Source organism: Manacus candei, unplaced genomic scaffold (assembly GCF_025592945.1).
Source record: "Manacus candei isolate 608988 ecotype Guabito, Panama unplaced genomic scaffold, ASM2559294v1 h1tg000008l, whole genome shotgun sequence".
Lineage (NCBI taxonomy): Eukaryota > Metazoa > Chordata > Aves > Passeriformes > Pipridae > Manacus > Manacus candei.
The window spans coordinates 25,380,844-25,401,429 of NW_026138056.1; the positions used below are offsets into that span (position 1 = coordinate 25,380,844).

Below are 20,586 nucleotides of genomic sequence, written 5' to 3' on the forward strand. Positions count from 1 at the left end.
AATGGGGTACATCACAGGACAGTTATGGCACTTTGGATTGATGTGCTTTGGGTGACTTTGTGGAGGTAAAGCTTCTGTTTTGTTTGCATGCTTTCCAGAGAAGGTCTAGGCTTTTACTGTTTTCTCATATAGTAATACTATTTATTCCTTAGACAGGGCACACGTCTTTAACCTGAAGCACAGTACACACTAGGGTGCATGCCCATGCTTGCTCCTCCTAGTAACCCTAAAAAAAACCTGAGGAGCAGATAACCACAAAGACATCCTCTGAGTTGGAAGCAGCTCCTCATACCACAAGGCATTGGGTGGTTTCCGCTCTTGCAGGATGAGAGGGCCAAAATTTAAGAGGCAAATCCTGCTTCCATAGTGTGAAATGATGATTTCTTTTTTGGTGGAGTAAGAAGCAGGACAAGAATCACAGAAGCATTTTCCTTTATCAAATTAGTAGTTTCTGCAGAAAGGCAGGGCTGCTGGTCTACTTATTGACTTCTCTGGCATTCTGCAGCAGATAATTTAATCCAGAGCATCTAACATGCTTTCAACCTGAAAATTCCTTCCTCCAAAAAAGAATACACAGAAGTAATGGCACAAAGGAACTTTCTATACTGCTACTCCCCTTAGCGACTGGAAAGGCTTTTTCTTATGCTTTTCTGAATCATGTTTCCTGTTGAAAAAAGCACTGAAATAGATAATGTTACCGAAAGGACTACTCCTGCCATTATCACATACAACACTACTTCACTGAGCAACAGAAAAGGAACAAAGGGAAGGAATTCTTTCCCCCCCCCCCCGATCTTAAATACAGCTTTTAAAATGTAATCATTTACTGCGGGAAAACATTTCTCCGCAAAGATGAAAGGCATTTCTGAAGAAGAAAGGAGAAAACTGTTCCCGCCAGTCCGCCAAAGGGATATATGAAACTGAGGCTCAGCAAAGTGGTGGGCTGAGCCAGGAACCTACCCACAAGGCTTAAGGGGCACAAAAACCAGATTTCATGAAGCAAAACCAGTCAATGGTTGTTAAAACACCATGTGGACTAATTAATTTCACTTCTCCAAGAGATACAGAAGTATCACAGAGAGTTTTGTGGTAAAAAAGCAGCTGTGTAAAAGGAAAAGAGAACAGAAATGCCCCTTTTCCTACTCTTTCTCCTGTTATTTAAATAGCCAATATTGTACCTCATTTCTCCAAGTGAAGAGTCTGTATCTGCTGCACTTGGGTGTAACAGCAAGGCTAAAAATAATGCCTTTTATTTGTTAGTGGAAAGTGTTGCTTTTTATGGAGCTTAATCCACATTGGGGGAAAAAAATGGAAATTTTTCCCTTCTTCCCAGAGGAAAGCAAAAAATAATAAAGATAGTCACAGAGTAATCTCTGCACAGTTATCTGAGGTTATGAATGTATGCCAAGCCACAGGCAGTTGCCTGAACGCAGAATCCAAATTATGGACACATGAGAAAATGGAAATTTCTGTATACCTACTCCAATCCTACATACCTTTTCAAGGTTTAACATATACATATTTCATACAGTCAAATAGCATGCTGCCTTTGATCAGTAAGAATTGCCATTTTTTGCTTACATTCATAACATCCTATGTGGTATTTTGGGTTGCCAATGAAAACAGAACTATTAATTCTTGGCACAAAAGCCAGGGTCCATTTTCTGGCCCCTTTTTGAAACACATCAAACGTATATAGCTAACTTCATGTATCTTTTGGAGAACAGCAGGACACATCATTATCTACAGTTTTATGCAGCTTACTACTAGATATGGTGAAAACATATTTCATAAGGCAAAAACACCAAGTCTAAATGTCACTGTCCCATGTTGAGGAAAAGACAATTTTGCTTGAAACCAACCTGCACTGAAAAAAGGTCATTACCTTTTTTGCGCCTTGTTCTTCTTCGACACCATCCCCTATAACAACGTACACTACTTTCCTTCCAAATCTTTGAATTATTCGCTCAAAACAGCTTTCCTTTCCTGAAAGAAAAAGATCAGAATATTCAGGGTAGGTGGTGATGGGGTGATATCAAATAAATAACTTTTTAGCCCGGATGTCCCCAACACTTTGAATACACAAGTAGAACTATTGGGAGAGAAGAGCTTCTCCCACAGGATGATGTATCAAGGCTGACTGCAGCTTTACTGCTGCCACAGTAGCTGACAGGAAACCCAAAAATCTACACCATGAGGTCCTTCAGCACAACTGCTGTGGTAGACATAGCATACTAGAGGGCTGCAATATCATCTTTCTTTTCTCATTCCCTAATCTGAGGCAGGTTTTGTGGGGATTTTCCCTACTAGGAGAATTCTCTACCATTTGTTTATGGCCAGTAGCCTGAATCGAGCAAATTGATTGCATCTGAGTTGAAATTCTACCTTTTTCTCCAAAACCTGTGACAAGATTAATCACAGCTCCTAAAACAGTAGTATCCTGACTTAGAAGGTCACCCAAAAGATTTAGATTTAAATGCCTGTAATCCAATACATGGGCAAGGTCCTTGATACTTCACTGGGATCCATTAACATGGCTCATTCCTTCACTGCACAGACCTAGTGATATGATCTTAGTGGTCCAGTCCTATGCATAAGTACCACAGAATCATACAATGTTAAGGCTTGAAAGGGACCTTAAAGGTCATCTAGTCCCAACCCACCCTGCCATGGACAGGGACACTTCCCACTAGACCACGTTGTCCAAGGCCTTATGCAACATGGCCTTCAACACCTCTCCAGGCATGAGGCACCCACAACCTCCCTAGGCAACCTCTTCCAGGATCTTATCACCCTCAGTGTAAAGAATTTCTTCCTAATAGCTAACCTAAATTTCCTATTTTTCAATTTTTACCCATATTGTAAAGGTTCAGGTACTGGTACTGAGAAGCTAGAAAAAAAGTAAATGCTTACAGCTGATCTTTTTCAAATGTCCCCATTCTGAAAGGTCACTTGTGTCTGGTCATGCTACATGCTTACCTGTGTGCCTGCAGCAATGGATGGGAAAAATTGTGTTTTTAAAAATAGTTATTTCAAGAAAAAATAGCTTGGAAATTGAAAGAAGCTTTCTGGCCAGCAGAGAGGCCAAAACACTCAATGATATCCTTTAACAGTAGTGCCAGGCATAAGAAACCTCCAAGACTAAGTTGAAACAATGCTTGAAAATTATTAATTGTGTCATATCACAAAAATCTCATGATTTCCTGTGACAGTGACTGAACACATTTTTCCAAAAATACTCTTTTGTCCTGTGTACGTGAAGTTACAAGTGAATATTTATTAAAATATATTTTAATTAAAATGTGTATTTAAATATTATAATTCAAAGTTTTAATTTACTATAAAGTTTTGACAGAGACACTGTTACTTTTATATCCAGCAAACAGTTTTAAATTTTTTACGGCAGTGCTTTCACATGTCTTTGTAAAACTGTGAACCAATTTTTTTTTTTTTTTAAAACAACAACAAAACATACAACAAAATATGCCACAATTTTTCCTTGGTCATTTGAGCTTCCTGTATTATGGATATTTAAGAACACATGAAAAATGTTTTCTTGTAGCCCACAATTTTGAGCGAATCTGAGACAGAACAGACACATCATAATCACATTAAAAACTACAAGCACTGTTGCCATCTGGTCTGATGCACTTCTACATACTCAGAATGACATCTTTTATACTGAACCAGAAAACAGAAATAAACATTTGCCTGGCTGAAGTTTACTAAAGTCAGTATGAGGGAATTTAAATAATTACATTCTGCAGCAAAACATTCTTGCTTCTGGTAAATTGTTTACCAAAATTTGCTCCAGAGCCCACGAAAACAAATGAAGCCAGGGCTTACCTTTACAGAATATCTTCTGCTACTCTGGGGACACTCCAGGGTTCTGTTCTTACAGCCTACTAAAAAGCCTTTTCAACTGCTACACAGCCCCACAGTTTTGAGAAATGATGAGAAAAAGCAATTATATTTCTTCCTAACAGAGGTTGCATCAGTGTTAATAGAACTGTATAAAGCTTTCTGTGTTGGATCATGACAAACATTTGAAACACACTTTTAGGATGCTTTAGCAGGAAGTGTTTCATGACATCAACTATTACTAATCTCTCTATTTTCTACAGTGAAAGCATGTCAGAATTAAACACAGACCACAATTCCTCTATTCTTTTTTAGAATTACAGCTTTAAATGTATCACAACATGATAAAAATAGCTCACCTATTTTAGTTGCACTGTAAATATTCTCTATGGGAAATACAACTCCTAGTCCATACAATAAGACTTTTGCCAGAGCTGGAATTAGCTGAGTAGTTGTCACAAGAATGTTCACACAGTTTGTCCTATGGAAGAAAAAATGCAAACACCCTTTTTTAACAAAGCAAAACATAAAAAACCAAAAGCAGGAGAACCTTAACCCTCCCATCAGAACCCCTCATTATTATTGCCACTTAAAAAGAATGGGTTTTTTACCACTTTCCAGGAGGGTAAGATAGAGTGGCATAGTCAGACCAAAAAAGGAATGACAATAAAGTCCTCCAGGTTCAGCATTTTGCCCACCAGACCAGGCAGTCTCTTCTAGATCATCAGCAGACACCCTAGAGATTCCTTGGTACTCTTCGTACTCACCTCGAATGAATGAGGGTGAGTGCTTTCAGTGCAAGTGTTAACCAAGAATCTGTCAAAGCTTCGATTTCTGCTCTTAGTTGTAACCAAGCCTCTCTTTTTGCTGGACCAAGAAGACCTGTGGAGTAGATAAGGGCATGTCTGCACTGATATTAATTAATTCTCTGCCATTTTCCTTCCCTTTCGTGAGCTCAGAGACAATTTTCTACACACTGCAAAATAAACAGCTCACTAAACTCTATTAGGTTAAAAAAGGGACAGAAACGAGTTCTTCCCATTTACTACTTCTAATCAACATTTTTTCGACACTCCAGAGTCACTTGCCTCCAACATTATTTTTGTAGGTGTTATATATTTCTTTTACTCGTCTGTAGCGGAAGGCCAGTTTCCGCATCCAGTCCACTCCTCCACGCACCCCTGTCGCAAGGCACAAATTTGCGCTGGTGGCAGCCGCGGGAAAGCCATCTGTTCCGAAGTTATAGGTGCTAGTCAGACATAAGAAAACCCCTAGATTAATAAAAGGCAACAGGCTACATTGAACCACCAGCTACTCATTTTGCTGGGTTGCAAAGAAGGAGGCAGTAAAAAGAGTGCAGGCTACTGTAAGCATTCCAGCAGCCCATCACTTTACCGGGAAGGGATTTGCAAAGCAACTTTTTATCTTAATGAATTCTCTTGTACCTTAAATCTTGACCGTTGTCATCTGAAGACACGTCATCAATGTGAACCTGGTCGCATTCCTAAGGTGACAGAAAGACTTTATAATTTTCTTGATCTCGCAAATCTTGAAAACAAAGCTATAAAAAACCCCCTATGAACAATTTACTTATCAGGAATATTTTTAATTGTGGAAATCAGTAGATGGCAGTCTTGTTAAAACAACTGTTTTACCTATTTCCTTGTGCTCATTTCTTAAAATAAATGCACACCGTCATTAGCTACTACTGTTAAATGGCTTTCCAGAAACACATTTTTGTGTTTAGAAAGGAAAGTGGTTAAAAACAATTAGCATATGTGTTCCATAAACGTTCTTGTAGCCTTTCAGGTACCTTAAAACATCATGCTGCTCAAAGCTGATTCAGTCAGTGCATAAGTGTAACTGAAACCAGACATTTTGGTAAATGTAACATATTAGAAAAATTAAACCTGATGCTAACCGCCAATGAAATTATGACCTCTGATTGCTGTTGAGCCACACACCAACACAGCCTGAGGCCAGTGTTTCAGAGGAGCGCAGATGAAAAATCTGTTCCTAGTTTGCCATTCATTTGAGAGTTGTGAGTTTCCTCCTCTCTCTTTGGTCTCAGTGCATGAAAGCAGCATGCCAAAATGAAGAAAATCTGAACAGAAATAGCTGAATCAAACCATCTTTCTTCAGCAACTTGTATGCAAACTACCACGGCACATTCAAAATTAGCTTTGTCCATCTCTAAATTAAAACTGGTAATGCGTATTGTTTATCTACAAAAAACCGAAACCACTGGAACATTACTTTTAATGTTTTAGCTTTTGGCAGGAAAACAAATAAACCTCTGACACTCTAGATCAATATCATTTCAATGCTTGTAATAATAACGGATTTCAATTATTTTAATAATTTCCTTTTCTCTCTCCTAATGTGAAGTCCTATAACAAACACGATCTCTTTTAAAGATGAAAATACTGCAATTCTTTATTTTTGTGTTGCCTTCCTCTGAACAAATTTTTCTCTCTCCATGGATTTGTGAGGAAGGGAGGAAAGATAGAAGTGGAAAGAAACTCAAACCAGCTGTTCCCTAACAGAATTAAAATCATGACCCTCAACCCTTTTTCTAAAACATCTATTTTCCAGCCAACCCTCTCCCAGCAAGCAGCAAGCTCCAAGGAGGAAAAGACTTTGACCCTGTAACCTTCTCCTCCTCTCCTGAGGTCAACAACCTCAGATAAGAAAAAAGCTGAAGGAGCCTATTTGGCCTCACATGGTGGCTGTGGATTCTAGATTTTTATAAAGTAATACCTCAGAAACTAAAAATGCTTTGAAGAACAAGGTGTGGTCTTTTGCACTTTTACAACATATACTAATTCATACTGTAATGCATACTGTTTCCTATCTTATACATAAGTAGCTTGTGCTAGAGAGAGAGGCAGGAGTGACAACCAGAACAGGAGAGACAATACTACATTTGCTCATATTTAACCAACATCCAGTGACTTTACTCCTCAGACAGATGAAACTGCAAGTGTGAACATATGTTGCCAGGCTTTGAAAATCAACTTGGCTAAAAAAAGAGTCAGAAGCTTCTTCAAGAGGTTATCAAATTCACAGAAATTATTATTATTATTTTGCTGTTTAAAACTGAAAGCAAATGTCCATCCAAATGCATACGAAGTTAACAAATCAAATATGAACTGAGTGTAAGCTAAAGAAAGGACACCCTCCTGAATTCATTAGTTTCTCATTCTAATTACTCTTTGACTTCTCAGTGACTTCTCCTTCCCCAGCTTGAAAACTGTGAATGACAACTGGAACAAGCTGCTGGAGAAGAAGACTCAAAATAGAAATCTGGGAAAAAGGAACAAGTTTTATTAGTAATGACAAAACTAAAGGAAGGAGTAGAAGCTCATCTTCTCACAGGAGCAGATGAAAGAAGGAATAACTCAACAAATGTCCAAATTGAACACTCTCAGGCAAAAGACAAAGACAGGAAGAATGGGACCACTACATCTTAGATCCCATAGTTAGAGAGAACCCGGAGACTTGGAACCTCAATTTGCAATTTGAGGTCTTGGGACCATGACAAGCCCTTGGACATGACAGGCATTCTCCTCTCCTGTCTAACCATCTGCTTGGTAGGTAGAAAGTGAGAACTGAAGTGATACATTAGAAATAGGAAACGTGGTATCGAAAGAAAGAGGTATTTTGGAGGGAAAAACCCAGAAAAGAAATCAGAGACTAAAAGTTGCTGGGGTAAAGGTATAGAAACAGTGTCAAGAAAGCAAGAAAAGTAAAGAAAAGGTCACGAACACCACAAATTTCAGTTTAAATACTGAATATAATGGAGAGAGATAGTGTCCTCTTTTGTCAGAAATAAAAGAAGTAAAAAGGTTAAGTCAGGAGGGCGATGAAGCAAAATTAAAGCACAAGAGATACATGTTATAATTTGGAAAGGATTAAAGAGCAATGTGATTGACACCACATTACAACTAAAGGAAGGTCACAAACAGTGCACGACTATTTTGTTCCTCTTGAGTGGCAGGGCATGGCTTTGAGGCTAAATGTGAGCTTTGAGTGCCAGGTATTTTTTCACGCTGTCTAGCTGACTCAGACTTTGGGCTAATGAGTGATGGGTGCATTTTTCGACCCCTGAACATAGTAAGGGAAAAACACTCAATTAGCAATTGCTCTTTTAGCAGGAAAGTTTTTTAGGAATAACTCTTCAAAGATGCCAGTAACATGCCCATCATTAATTGATCTGATCCGTCCTTCCGGCAGAACACCTTGTATTTGTTTTCACCTGCTTGCTTTGTGTGGAGCATTCTGTTTGTGGGCAAAGACTATCTGAGATGCTGCTCAGTCCTCTGATTAGTTACAAGCAAGCACTCACACATTCAACAATTAAAAATAGCAGTTAACTCATTATGCACCATAATCAGGGATATAGTAAAACACTGACCAACAAATAAAGTATGCACTTCCAACCAGTATATTTTTGCAAAGGTATATAAACAAAGACTCATAAAATCCTCAAGTACTTCTCAGAAAAGTTTCTGTGATGGAAGCCGACTTACAGCTAAATGGCCATTCAGGGGAAAAAAAAAGTTTGTTTGCAGGCTTACCATTTCAAAATTTTTCAAATGTATTTGACACTTTTTTGAAATTTTCATAGGAAATACAGTACTAGTATTCTCCCCTTAATTTCTCTGGCAAAGTGATATCTGAAATTAATACTGGAAGTCCCCGTAGAAACACTGTTATTTATGCAGATGTATTTTATTATGACAGAATCAGTTTAGCAGTCAATTCCAAAGCAGAAAATTAAAATTGTGGGATTCTCTTTTAAAAGGCTGAATTGGTAAGTAAGGAGCAAAATATCCTGTGGCTTACGTATAAAGATTAGGCAGCTAGCTGTGTTTTGCTCCTAAAGGTGTTGACCTTGCAACTTCAGTGTATCCAGTCTGAAATCTTCAGGAGGAATTACAAGTGATGACATGTTTATACTGAAGATTTGGATTTCAGTCAGACAGGCTGAGATGCAGCTCTGCACTTTGGGATCAACCCCTGGAAAGCAAAATGCACTTGGTATAGTTTAGGGATAATACTTTCAGGGAAAATGAGAGTGTCAGCATGTGTAACTTAGCAAATCTACCTACAGTAGTTTAAGAAGTTACTGTCCATGCTGTCCTTTGCTGCTCTCTCGCACAGCTGCTTGCATGCCACACATCCATGTGTTTGTGTCCCTCAGACCTTTCTGTGCCTCAACTGGTAGCTTAGCTTGAATCTCCTGCAGCTCAATTAAACCAACAGATGTTGCATGGAGTAACTGAGACTTGTTTCTACATTCCCTTTCACCAGTTCTGCTTTGGGGCTTGAAGCAGCAGCAGATCCGTGCTAAAAACTAAAACCTGCTGCAATCATTGCTAAGTGAATGTCTCCAGTGAAATGCAGTAAGCCAAAGAAAAACAACAATCAAAAATGAATTACTTGTACATGGAAAGCTTGTGTCTTCTCCCTGCTCCATTCCCAAAGTATTTTTTAACTTTTTCCTGCTAACTTTTCCTCCTTCTCTCTTCTGTTGTTGTATGATGAGCCAAAAACTCCCAGAGATGCTCCACAATCATCATTCACAGCTCTTAAAATGCCTGGACCTATGTAGTTCTCTGGAATCATTCCTTTAAACTAACTTAGGATCCTTATAAAGATTCATACGCAAAGCATTAAGTTATGGCAGAAATGTTCTGCAAATATTTATATTACTTTGCTCCCTCGCTACCACCCGTCAAGTTGTGTACTTCTGCCATAATTATGTAAAATATGTTTCACTACTCAATTTACTGTAGGAAAACTAATAATAATTAAAAAAAAAAAGAGATTAGGGCTGTTACAAGAGTTCCTCTTATCTGTGCCAATACTTCATGCCAAGTGGAGTGACGCAATGGCTAGCACGAATCCTCTACATTTCTGTGCTACAAAACTAACAGAAATAAATCTAATAATTATGCTGTCTTTGAATAAACACTGAACTCAAGATAACTCTGGACAAGTTTGCACATTATATAAAGGAATAATGTGAATAATATTATGAGCGTAACCTCAGAGGATGCCGAAGTATTACAGTCTCAAATCTGCTGATTATAGCTAAAATACACTTCCACATTTGGTTAATCTTCTTAATTTACCATGAGAAAACTAACACCACGTTGTCAACTAATTGTTTCAATACCTTAGTCTGCAAAGTCAAAATGAGAGAGGGAAAAAAAAAACCCAACCAACAACCACCCTTCAGAATGAGCTATTTTCCTTTTGGCTTTACATCAGTGTGCCCATTGAGACAGCCTGGAAGCTGGCCAACTTGCAGGAAATGATTGCTGGGATTCTCTGTTCCTCTCGTATCTGTCATTACACAATTATGTCCACTGCTTCATTTTCCCTACTGAACAGTAGAGAAATTTGGTCATGTACATGTGAGAACAGATCTAGCAAAACAAGTTAAAGCTTCAATCCTTTATAAATGTGATGTATCTGGAAAAAAAAAATTAAAAAAAATCCTCGAGTGCACACTGCTGAGTTTTTAATGAAGTTTTTTTATGACAGCAGTACCTCTGTTTATGTCTTTTCCAGGAATAAGATATATATTCTTTGTTATATATACCCTTTCAGATTATTATCTGCTCCACAAATACTCATCACTCCTGTAAGCCATCACAACGTGCTTCTTTGTGAAACACAGACTCACAGATTGTCAGAAAATGTTTTTTCCAGGCAACAATTACATATTCCAAAGCTAGTTAGTGAATGACCATTTAAAAACCCCTTGAAACTGTTGGTTTCTACACCTTTTTAACTCACACTTTTAACTACCTTCCAGCAAAATAAAAAGGAGATTGCTTCAACCAGCCTTTATTCTAATTTTAGGAAGAAAATACGCAAGGATCCCAACACTATTTTTACAGTAGTCATTAAACTTGACAAGTAAATCTCTGGTTTTCACTTGACTAGAAGGATAACAAAATCTTTAGTATGTGTACAGGTTAGAAAATTGACATTTCATAGAACAACAGCTCATCTATATCCTCTGTGTCTATGTGTGCATATATATATACGTATGACTGGTGCCTCGTGCTCCTCTACTGTACTTCTGTACTTGTTAACTACACAAAACCCTCTGCACTTTGCTTTCAAGCTGAGGCAACAAAAGCTGAAGCGCTGAACTTCCTAACCCATCATCGCAGAGTGCCTGTTAACATACAGTGCAAATCCATGTGAAAAAGCGGAGACGACGGTTCGCAGGTTCTCAACACTGGCACTGCATTGGCAGGACCTGTCATCTCTGTCTAGCCTGCACTTTGTGACCCTAACATTTTCTCTTCTTTCCCACCACAATTATTCGGCGCTGAAGAAAAAAAGGTGCAGATTACCTGTGGGTCAGGCACAGGATATTAAGAACAAAGAGAGTTCTTGAAACCCACTTCATTCTGTCTGACAATTTGTGGATGAACAGTCAAGGAATTAAATTGGGCTGTGAAGGCTTTCAAAATGCTCCCATTTTAAACTTATGACTATGAAGAGAAGCTTATAGTGAAAAAAAACCATAACAAAAAACCATCACAAAAAAACCTACCAAAAAACCAAACCCCATTTTTACTCTTTAAACAGCCCATCAAAACAAAAAACCAAACAAGCTTATTATCTATATAAATTATTATCTATTATAAACATTGAGGACTAAGAACTGAAATTATATAACAAACTGTTTCTCACAGCCAATGACTTTAGAGTGCTCTCCTGTGTCGAACATGTAACCTTTTTATAATGCACAATGGATGACATTCTTTTCTAACAGAAAAAGTGATTAAAATCCTATTTTGCTTGCTGACATCAACAAATGCATTTGGATTAAATATGATACTCCTAAAGTAAACAATGTTTGTTCCAAAATAAATACAGATCTTATTCTGCAACTTGTGTTTATTGAAGTAGCTATGCTAAAACCAAGGTTTACATTTTCATTTCAACTGCACCTTGTAACTGGAAGAATCCAATTTAAAATAAAACATGACCTAAAGAAGTATCTAAAGAGCAACTGCATTGTGCCAGTTACATTCCCACAGCAAAAGAAAACTATTTTGCTAGTTTTCTTTACTTCGTAAGTGTCATGAGACAGATATTTCACGAACTGATATTGTCTCTGTATATACTACTCAATATTCTGAAATCTTTTGATTGAAAAGAAGACCGAAAAGTAAACTCATACCTCTAGCAGAGGGTCAGCAGAGCTCAGGACAACCATAATAAGTACAGTCCTTCAAACTTCAGAGATTTCTCACTTGCTTTAGGGTGTAAATTTGTTGTTCAGGTTCCAGTTCAGAGATACTCCCTATAACTCCAAATGCACTCCTTACATTCCATTTCAGACAAGATAAAAGGTAAAAGTAGTCTATTTCTGTAACGTATCACCTTACTAAGAGAAGTGTTTTAGAGTGCCTCTCTAAGAGTCAGTTCTTATTACAACTTTGAAGAAGTAATTTGTTTTTCCATTTTTGTACATTTTGCAGGGAAAGAGGAAGAGAGGGGTGTCAGAGAAATAATTTTGCCAATAGATAGAAATGACTAAATAAAACTCAAGTTTATCCATTTAAAGAGTCTATGTCACTCCCGGAAAGAACAATGTTAAGTTCTAAGTGTCAAATCCGCTATATTTTAAAAGTTCAGCACTTCACATTGTGAATACTTTCTTTACGATATGATTCCTGTTATCTGCAAATATATACTTTTGTAAAGAGAAAAAAATCCTATGATTAATGAAAGCCAGTGAAAATAAAGTACGAAGGAGTTTTAAGAAGTAAAAAAAAGCAAACCATGAACTTCATCAGAGTGTAATGAACTATTCCCAAACATACTAACTTAAAAGTATACTTTTAGGACATACACACTTTGTTGACACTATATACTAAAGATTTTAAAAATATATTTCAATTTTAAAAAATTTAAAAATTAAACTTATGAAAAGAATGGTTTTTTCCATAAAAGCCTTAAAATAATGTCTAATTTCTCAGGTAATGAGAGGTTCATGTGGAAATTTTCACAAGAAGATGTAACCTCTCTCTTTCAGTCCCACATGATCAATTAATTTAAACTTGAAGGGCCTTGGTGCTGTAGGTGATCTCCCAAATGCACGTGTTTAAAAGGAAACTACAATGCTTTGGGTGAGCAAGTCTCCCATCTTTGTAATTGTCTGCTAATGGGACAAGGACCAGGTTTAAAATTCTCTCTGCTAACCTTGTCAGTATAGACAGCAAAAACATTTGCTCCTATGGGCAGCCTGAAGACCTTTACACAATACTTTGAATTTACTCTTCCCTTTTCTTTCCCACCCTTAATGTTGTGTGGCAGAGGTTGACCCCTATGCTGCTGCTCAGTAGTGGAAGTAGGGAGTGAGCTAAGGCACTGCTTCCTTGGCCCAGCTGGAGCAGAGGACAGCTATGCTTTGTGGGAGCTCTGGGAGTGCCAGCTAGAGAGTCAAGAGTTTTTGTGCCACCTCACAGCCTGTCATGGCTTAACCCCAGCAGGCAACTCAGGGAGAAGCAACAGGAAGGTAAATAAAGTGATAAAGTGATGCTGCAAGCTTGGTAGGCTCCTATGTATTTCAGCTCAGCTGTACCTGCGCAAAGAACACTCCATCTGATCTTCTTGAGAAAGGAAATCATATAGGCTCTATTTTCAGTGGCACTAGGATGAAGGTGCTTATCGTTGGCCATGTGAAAGAAGTTAAGTGGTTAGTAAGTTGCATAAGCCTATAGGAATGATCTTCTCAAGTGAGCAAAGGAGGTATTTGTTATTCTTCATAGCTCTAACACTCGTTAACTACAGCAGCACATTCCACAACAGCCAGGCATCATGAATTTTGGATGGGTTGAAGTTTTTAGCTGCATTTTACACACACCAGCAAAGCCACAGTTCTGCCTGTGAATGAAGGCTTTGTTTTGCATTTCTGTTTGTCTACCTACAGATACATGTGTGATGTAGTTTAGTTGCACATGCATGAAGTGGAATTTCATGAACTTTCTGCAAGTAACCCATGGTTGTAGTATCACATAAATGAGAAACTATTTTCCAGTCATTCCCTCACATACATACTAGGAAAAATTCTATAACATGATTTGCATTTCCTTTCCTCTCTATCCTTCCTTCCTTCACTGAAACTGAGCTGTTCCTGGATTGCTACTGTGGAAAATTAAATGCAAATAGATGGGCTTGGTGTCTCAGTCTGAATGTGCAAAGGGAAGTACTGTGATGCCTGCTGGGAGTCCACAATTGTTGATGGGTTCATTAGAAAGTGAACTGCCTACTCTTCATAGAACTTATAGTACATTAAAAATTAGGTTTATATCTCTAAAAATAAATTTAATGCTGTTAAAAAAAAGCTCTACTGAAGCTTTTGGAATAATCACATTTGACTTTCCCAGAACTCTCTGTTGCTAAAGGAGAACTACCAGAAGTTGAATCATAGGCTTCTCATAAAGCATCCCTAGCCACTATCTGGTCAGGAGGTTCCCATTACAGACATCACAAATATAGGGAGGAGGTGAACTCTTCTTTCAACCAAATGAGAAAAGTAATTTTTGAATAGATATTTCTCTGTGGAGGCCTGATGATTCCACTCTGGGTGACCAAAGAATTGTTCAGCTGCCATTCCTATGGTATTTGGGGGAGGGAGGGAAATAATTCAGTCAGCTCTGTCTGAAGCTTTCCTCTCCCTGAAACCACCCCTTGTTTCTCACCAGGAATAAGGCTTATTCAACAGCCTTTCCTGTAATTGCTTATTTTCTTGAGTGCCAGAAATCTATTTTCACTCTGTCTTACAGTACTTTCTATGTTTGGTGGTTTGTTTTTTTCTAAAGAAGTAACTACAGGTGTTTCTTATTCAGCATCTAGCTAACCAGTTTGGAAGGCAAGGGCCAAAGATTTGCTAAGACTCTCCAGGATCCATCCTCCAATCGCAGCCAAATCAGACCAACTCTGCCAAAATCTCACACTTGCCTCAAGGAAAACAGCTATTTCTCACAGCAGTAGAAGCAGACCTAGTGGTCTGTACATGAACTTCTGTCCATTGTTCATTGTTAAATGAAGGTCATCTGGCAAAACCCACCATTTTGTGAAAAACTGGACTTTTAGATTCTCTTTGTATTACCAGCAATAAATATTGACATGACCACCACGAACAATCACCAAGAGCTGATTCTACTTTCAGCTGCATCTTTAACTATCACATCGCAGTCATTTCAAACAAAAAGTTTTCCTTTCACAAATTCTTTTAAAATATTTCTACTGAAGAAATATTTCTTGGAATATTAAAGAATGCACGTGCTGGTTTTCTGAGAGAATGTGAAATGTAATTTTCTAAGATATTTATTTTCTTTGGCATCATCATGGTCAATATTTACTTTTAGGTCAGTAAACCTATCCCTTTATCTCAAGGGATCTTTATCTTTATCACCTATCAAAAACACTGTTGCTCCATAATGGATTGTTTTTTCTTTTTTTTTCCTGACATTAACACATCCAGGTTGATTTTCTTTCTTGCTGGCACGTCATTGATGATCCCAGCACAACAAAGGAAATTCATACCGTAATGAAAATACTCGAGGTTTTGCAATGCTCTGAGACAGGTTCACAAATGAAATTTTTTAAACAGAACTGCGGTAATTGTCCAAAGGAAAACAAAGAGCAGGAAGCACTCAAAGCTGCCATGTTTACTTCTTAAACAGCTGCTACCTATTTCTTAAAAATAACCCAACCAAACAACCCATATAGTAACAAACTCCTCCATATTCCAGCAATTTAACTTATGAATAACCAAGCAACTAAAACGCATGAAGTTGCTCTATGGTTGGAAGAGAATTATTAAATTCTATGTAACTTTAATCCCAATTTTGAATGGAAAATAATATCAGCCCCAGTGGTGGTGCTGCAGACTTAATTAATGGTTTAATCTTTTTTAGTGTTCTGAAAGCTTATCACAAACCGAATGTAAATGCAGTGACTGTTAATACTAAGTTCATTAATATTTTAATGCATTTTCCACCACACTTTTCTTCTAATAATATTATTTCAAAAAATACACAGATGAAAAAAATAGACAAGTGATACTAAGAAATAATATATAATTTATAAACATAATAAATATAACAAATAATTATAAATGAATATTACATTCTAATCAAGTGATTTTTTTTCTCCTTTCTCCTGAACTATTTTAATACCTACCTACCAATATTTTATGTTCTCTCATGGACTGTGGTGTAACTTTGCAGTAAGTTTACTGATTTCTGAAGCATTATTTTACACCCCCACAACTGAAAGCCTAGAAGTCTCACTCGCTTTATAGGCAAAAAAAATAAGCTATTAAACAATACAATCACAGGTAACTTGTTTTGGAACAGCAACACTTAGAGGAGCAAGACTGATTTACTGTTGTTCTGATTTCTTCTTTTTCAATGAGTTAACCCATCATTTTGTAAACATAATTTGTCACCAACACCAGCCAGAGTTCTCTGCAACTACTTTTTGCCTTTCTTTCAGATCTGTTATCCCTGCTGAGAGAATCTACTAAAGAAGAATTTTTCATACTGACACCAACTGTAGTCTTGCTGTGAATAACCACATTCCCATAAAAATCATTCCATTTATTGCAAAGTTGTTGGCAGACCATAGGAATAATAGTCAACTCAGGAAACCTTTTATCCTGAAATCACATAGCTTAACCCTTTGAATGACCACATGTAGTTCATACATAAAAGCTATATTACCACACTGTTGTTTAATTTCTTAGTAAAAGCTTTTTTGTTGTTGGTAAGTTTTTAAAACTATTTTTTCACAGTACTTCCTTTAAGTAAAATTTAAATAATAATTAAAAAAGACTCGATTGGGAGTATTCAGTGGTTTTGCTTAATATACAATGTTGTATTAAAAATTACAGACTCTTTTCAAATACATAAAATATTACATTACATAGATATGAGTGGTTTTGATTATAAACTAAAAATTTACAGTCATACAAAACTTTACTGTTTTTTCTACCTTCCTATGGTAAAGAAAGATTTATGAATTTACACTATAATAGAACAATTAAAAAAAATGTGTTTTTTGTGGCAGACACTTCTGTTAGTCATTATATTTGCTGCATTAAACACCAAACTAGTGGAGATTAGATTCAGAAAAGAGGCATTAGTTCTGTTAGTCAGACCTCTTGACAGTCTGGGAGTTAGAGGTTCCTTATACTTCAATTTCTGTCCAAATTTATTAAAGTGATGGAACAAAAAAAAAGTCAGTGTATGTTTTCACTGTCTATTTTTTTTTCTGTTCATAAGCCCTTGTTTGTAGGTAATCATGACTTGATTTATGCTAAATTCATTTGACTAAGGCCATAACAGAAGTTTTGGACTTGTAAATACACACTTAAGAAAAGTGTGTATTTTTGTTCCAATAAATGAATTGAAATATTTGACTTGTATTTTTAAACTTTTCAGTCAAAACTTTCAGAAAAAATCCTACAAACACTTGAGTTATAACTGCTGCTACAATTGTCTCTTGCCTTTGCCTACCGATGCTAGGGAAGGTGTTTTTCCCCTGTATATCCACATTTTAAATTTGCAATGTGAGTTATACAAACATGCAGAAGAAAAAGCTGAGATCTTTCAGCTGATTGATTTTCTACAGTTCAGAAAGCATTGTTTGCTTAGATAAAGCTGATCTTTCTTGTCACAGTATTTCAGCTGAGCTCAGTACTCATGTCAGCAGCCTGTGCTCTGCTGTCAGTGAACAGATAAGAACTATCATCTCCTGACTGCATCATAGTACAGGTAACCTGCAGATAGTGTCTGGACTGCCTTGTTCTGACTGGACAAGGATCTTGGAAAAACCAGAAAAATAAAACCAATACTTCATTCCTTCAATATCTCATTGTTTCTTTTGTTAAACTTTTTGTTTACATTTTTTGAAGTCCTCATAAAGCCTCATGCTTCAATAACAAAGTTTAGGATAGTTTTAGTGCACTACAGAATCGCCCAGCTTCTTGGCCATATCTAAAGAAAAATTTTACAAGTGCTATTAACAGCAGTCAAATTTTACTTTAAACACAGAAAAATAAAAGTGATATTACAATGAGTAAAGGGAATAATCCTCTCCCTCTTTCTTTACAGTTTCATTAGACCATTGAACTGGATGAAATTCAGATAGAGGCCTTATTGTAACCACACTGAAACAGTAGAAATCTCCTGAGACTGTGAAACTCAAACATTTTGGAAACCAACTTCAAGCACCCCTTACGTGCTTTTAAAAGAAAATGAATGACAGACACTTCTTAATTTTTCTCCCTGTAGCAACATTTTAATATAATTTCTGCCATCCTCCCTGCCCCCCAAAAGCCAGCATAAACAGATCTGTTTAAAATTCATGCGTATGCATGTTTTCTTAACATTTAAACTTCAATCACAGCACTCACACATAACCACACCAGCATAAACTGCATGATGGCTTTCAAGATATCAGACATCTTGTAAATAACATTGTAAATTCATGCCAAAATTAAGTCTAGGACAAAGAGGCTGACAGAAACTACCTACCACGCATATTGCTAAGATGCTTATGCAGTGGATTCAAACCTTTGTACTGATGTGAGGATTATCTAATGTGCTCTCATCCTGCAAAATGTCACGTGAGGATGAAACTTAGTTTCACCCAGCTTTCTTAAAATACTTTAAGTACATAATTTTCAGAGACTAATCCACTCAAAACACCAACCTGAATAATACGAATCTGAGATTTGTGGTTTAAGATGGTACCTACATCAATCAGGAGAGAACTTCTTTAAAGGTGACTATTATGCTCTCTTCAGTTTATCTTCTGGGTTTTGCATTAGAAGACTCCAGTGAGAAAAAAATAGTTTGCCTCAAAGTAGTGGAATCAGCACAAAATAACTGCATTATGTGAATAGAAAGGTTGGGCTGGGAAAGGTATTTGAGTGTAAATTAATGTTGATCTTAGCTGGAATAACTTGCACTCTTCAGCACTTGCAGTTGCACCAGGGACTTGACTGGCTGTATATGAGATTTTACACATCTGTCAACTTCATCAGAGACCAAAACACAAAATCTACTGCTCAGGAATGTTATTTGAATTTGTGAAACTTTTTAGATTATAAACTAATAATGGAATACTTAGGAAACTTACGAATGTATTATGAATGAGTCATAACTAGAGGCTTGACATCTGTAGTAGTAGATAGGCTTTTGTTCAGTGTATCAAATTCATGCTATTTAAATAAAATGTAAAAAAAAATTGTTCACATCAGTTCCATGAAATATTAAAAGCCAAAGAAAAGCCTCTCTATGCAAGAATAAAATGAAAGCAATACATTTATTAATAGCTACATTAACTGCTTTTACCATTAGTATCAACTATTTATTTATTTGACATTACTCTTCTATTATTTCAGACTTACAGGATAATTAAACTAATAAAATGAACGCATTCAAATCTGAAATTATAATTCTGGCACTAAGAGGCCTTCGGGATGAATCACATTATTACCCAGTTTTTTATCTAACAGGCTGAACCATCAAGCAGTGTATCACATCTTTGCTTAGGGAATGATCTGCTTTGTTAGAAAAGCTCTGTGGCAGATATAAAGAACTTCTCAACCTCTCAAAAATAAAGATTCAGTAAGGGCAGGTGTTTATATGTGTCAGCAATATAAAGTAAGCCAGTGTATTGAAATCTGCTAATAGATTGACAGTATAAGCATGAAAATAGACTACAAAGTTCTCAGGTTGTTAAATTTCTTATAGTCAGTTTTGTATCTCCTAATTTCCATCAAGCCTTAGTCAGGTTTTTTGTTTCATTACTGTATATAAGAGAATTTTCAAAGTGCTGTCTCATGTTCTTCATTACACAGCAATCTTCTTGTTACTATTCAGAGCCTTCCTCTGCAGCACAACCCTAAGGTTTCTGTTGCAATTAAAGCTGCCACACCTGGATCTGTGACTCCAGTAACAGACCCTGCCTATATACAGCTTTGATGCAACTATTACAATGGCTTCCAGGTACCTTACTGCTGTCCGTCAATACACTGTCTCCTGAACTAGCCGATCTGATATTTCAGACTCTGCAGAACCTAGCTGTAAGTGGGCAGGTACAATTTGCACCGTGAAAAGCATGCCAAAATTTGGTATTTTATTTCCTGGGAAAGGGTGAAGAACTTTAATTCTGTCACTGGAAGGAACACCTTTGAATGTGTAATTTGGGAGAACACATAAACATAACATGTTTTGTTATTTTGATAAAAATTTCTTTTAGGGTACCATCTTGGAGATGAGTCCAATACCAATAAAAGTTAGCTTTCTGCCTACCACAAACCTTTTATGACTACCATGTATTCCACTGACAAATGGGATGCCATCAGAGGGACCTTGACAGGCATGAGGAGTGGGCTAGTGTGAACTTCCTGAAATTCAATAAAGTGCAAGGTCCTGCAGCTGGGTGGGGACAAACACCCATAGCAGTACAAGCTGGGTGGGGAACGGACAGAGAGCAGCCCTGTTGAGAAGGACCTGGGGATACTGGTGGATTAAAAAACCTGGATATAAGCCAGCATTGTGCATTTGCAGCCCAGAAAGCCAACAGCACACAGGGCTACATCAGAAAAGGCATGGCCAGGAGGTCGAGGGAGGTGATTTTCCCCTTTCCCCTTCTACTCTGCTCTGA

At 37.1% G+C, this 20,586-nt stretch overlaps 1 protein-coding gene across 10 annotated transcripts in view; it reads right to left on the reverse strand.

Annotated features, from left to right (window-relative positions):
- EYA1 (EYA transcriptional coactivator and phosphatase 1) overlaps window positions 1–20,586 on the reverse strand; it is a 164,053-nt gene that overhangs the window by 8,291 nt on the left and 135,176 nt on the right. For all 10 annotated transcript variants that reach the window (XM_051768766.1, XM_051768716.1, XM_051768678.1 and 7 more), the window contains 5 exons: window positions 5,307–5,365; window positions 4,950–5,110; window positions 4,629–4,743; window positions 4,221–4,342; window positions 1,886–1,986 (listed from right to left, as the gene is read on the reverse strand). In XM_051768766.1, the coding sequence (XP_051624726.1) occupies window positions 1,886–1,986; window positions 4,221–4,342; window positions 4,629–4,743; window positions 4,950–5,110; window positions 5,307–5,365 (558 nt within the window). The remainder of the gene's footprint in view (window positions 1–1,885; window positions 1,987–4,220; window positions 4,343–4,628; window positions 4,744–4,949; window positions 5,111–5,306; window positions 5,366–20,586) is intronic.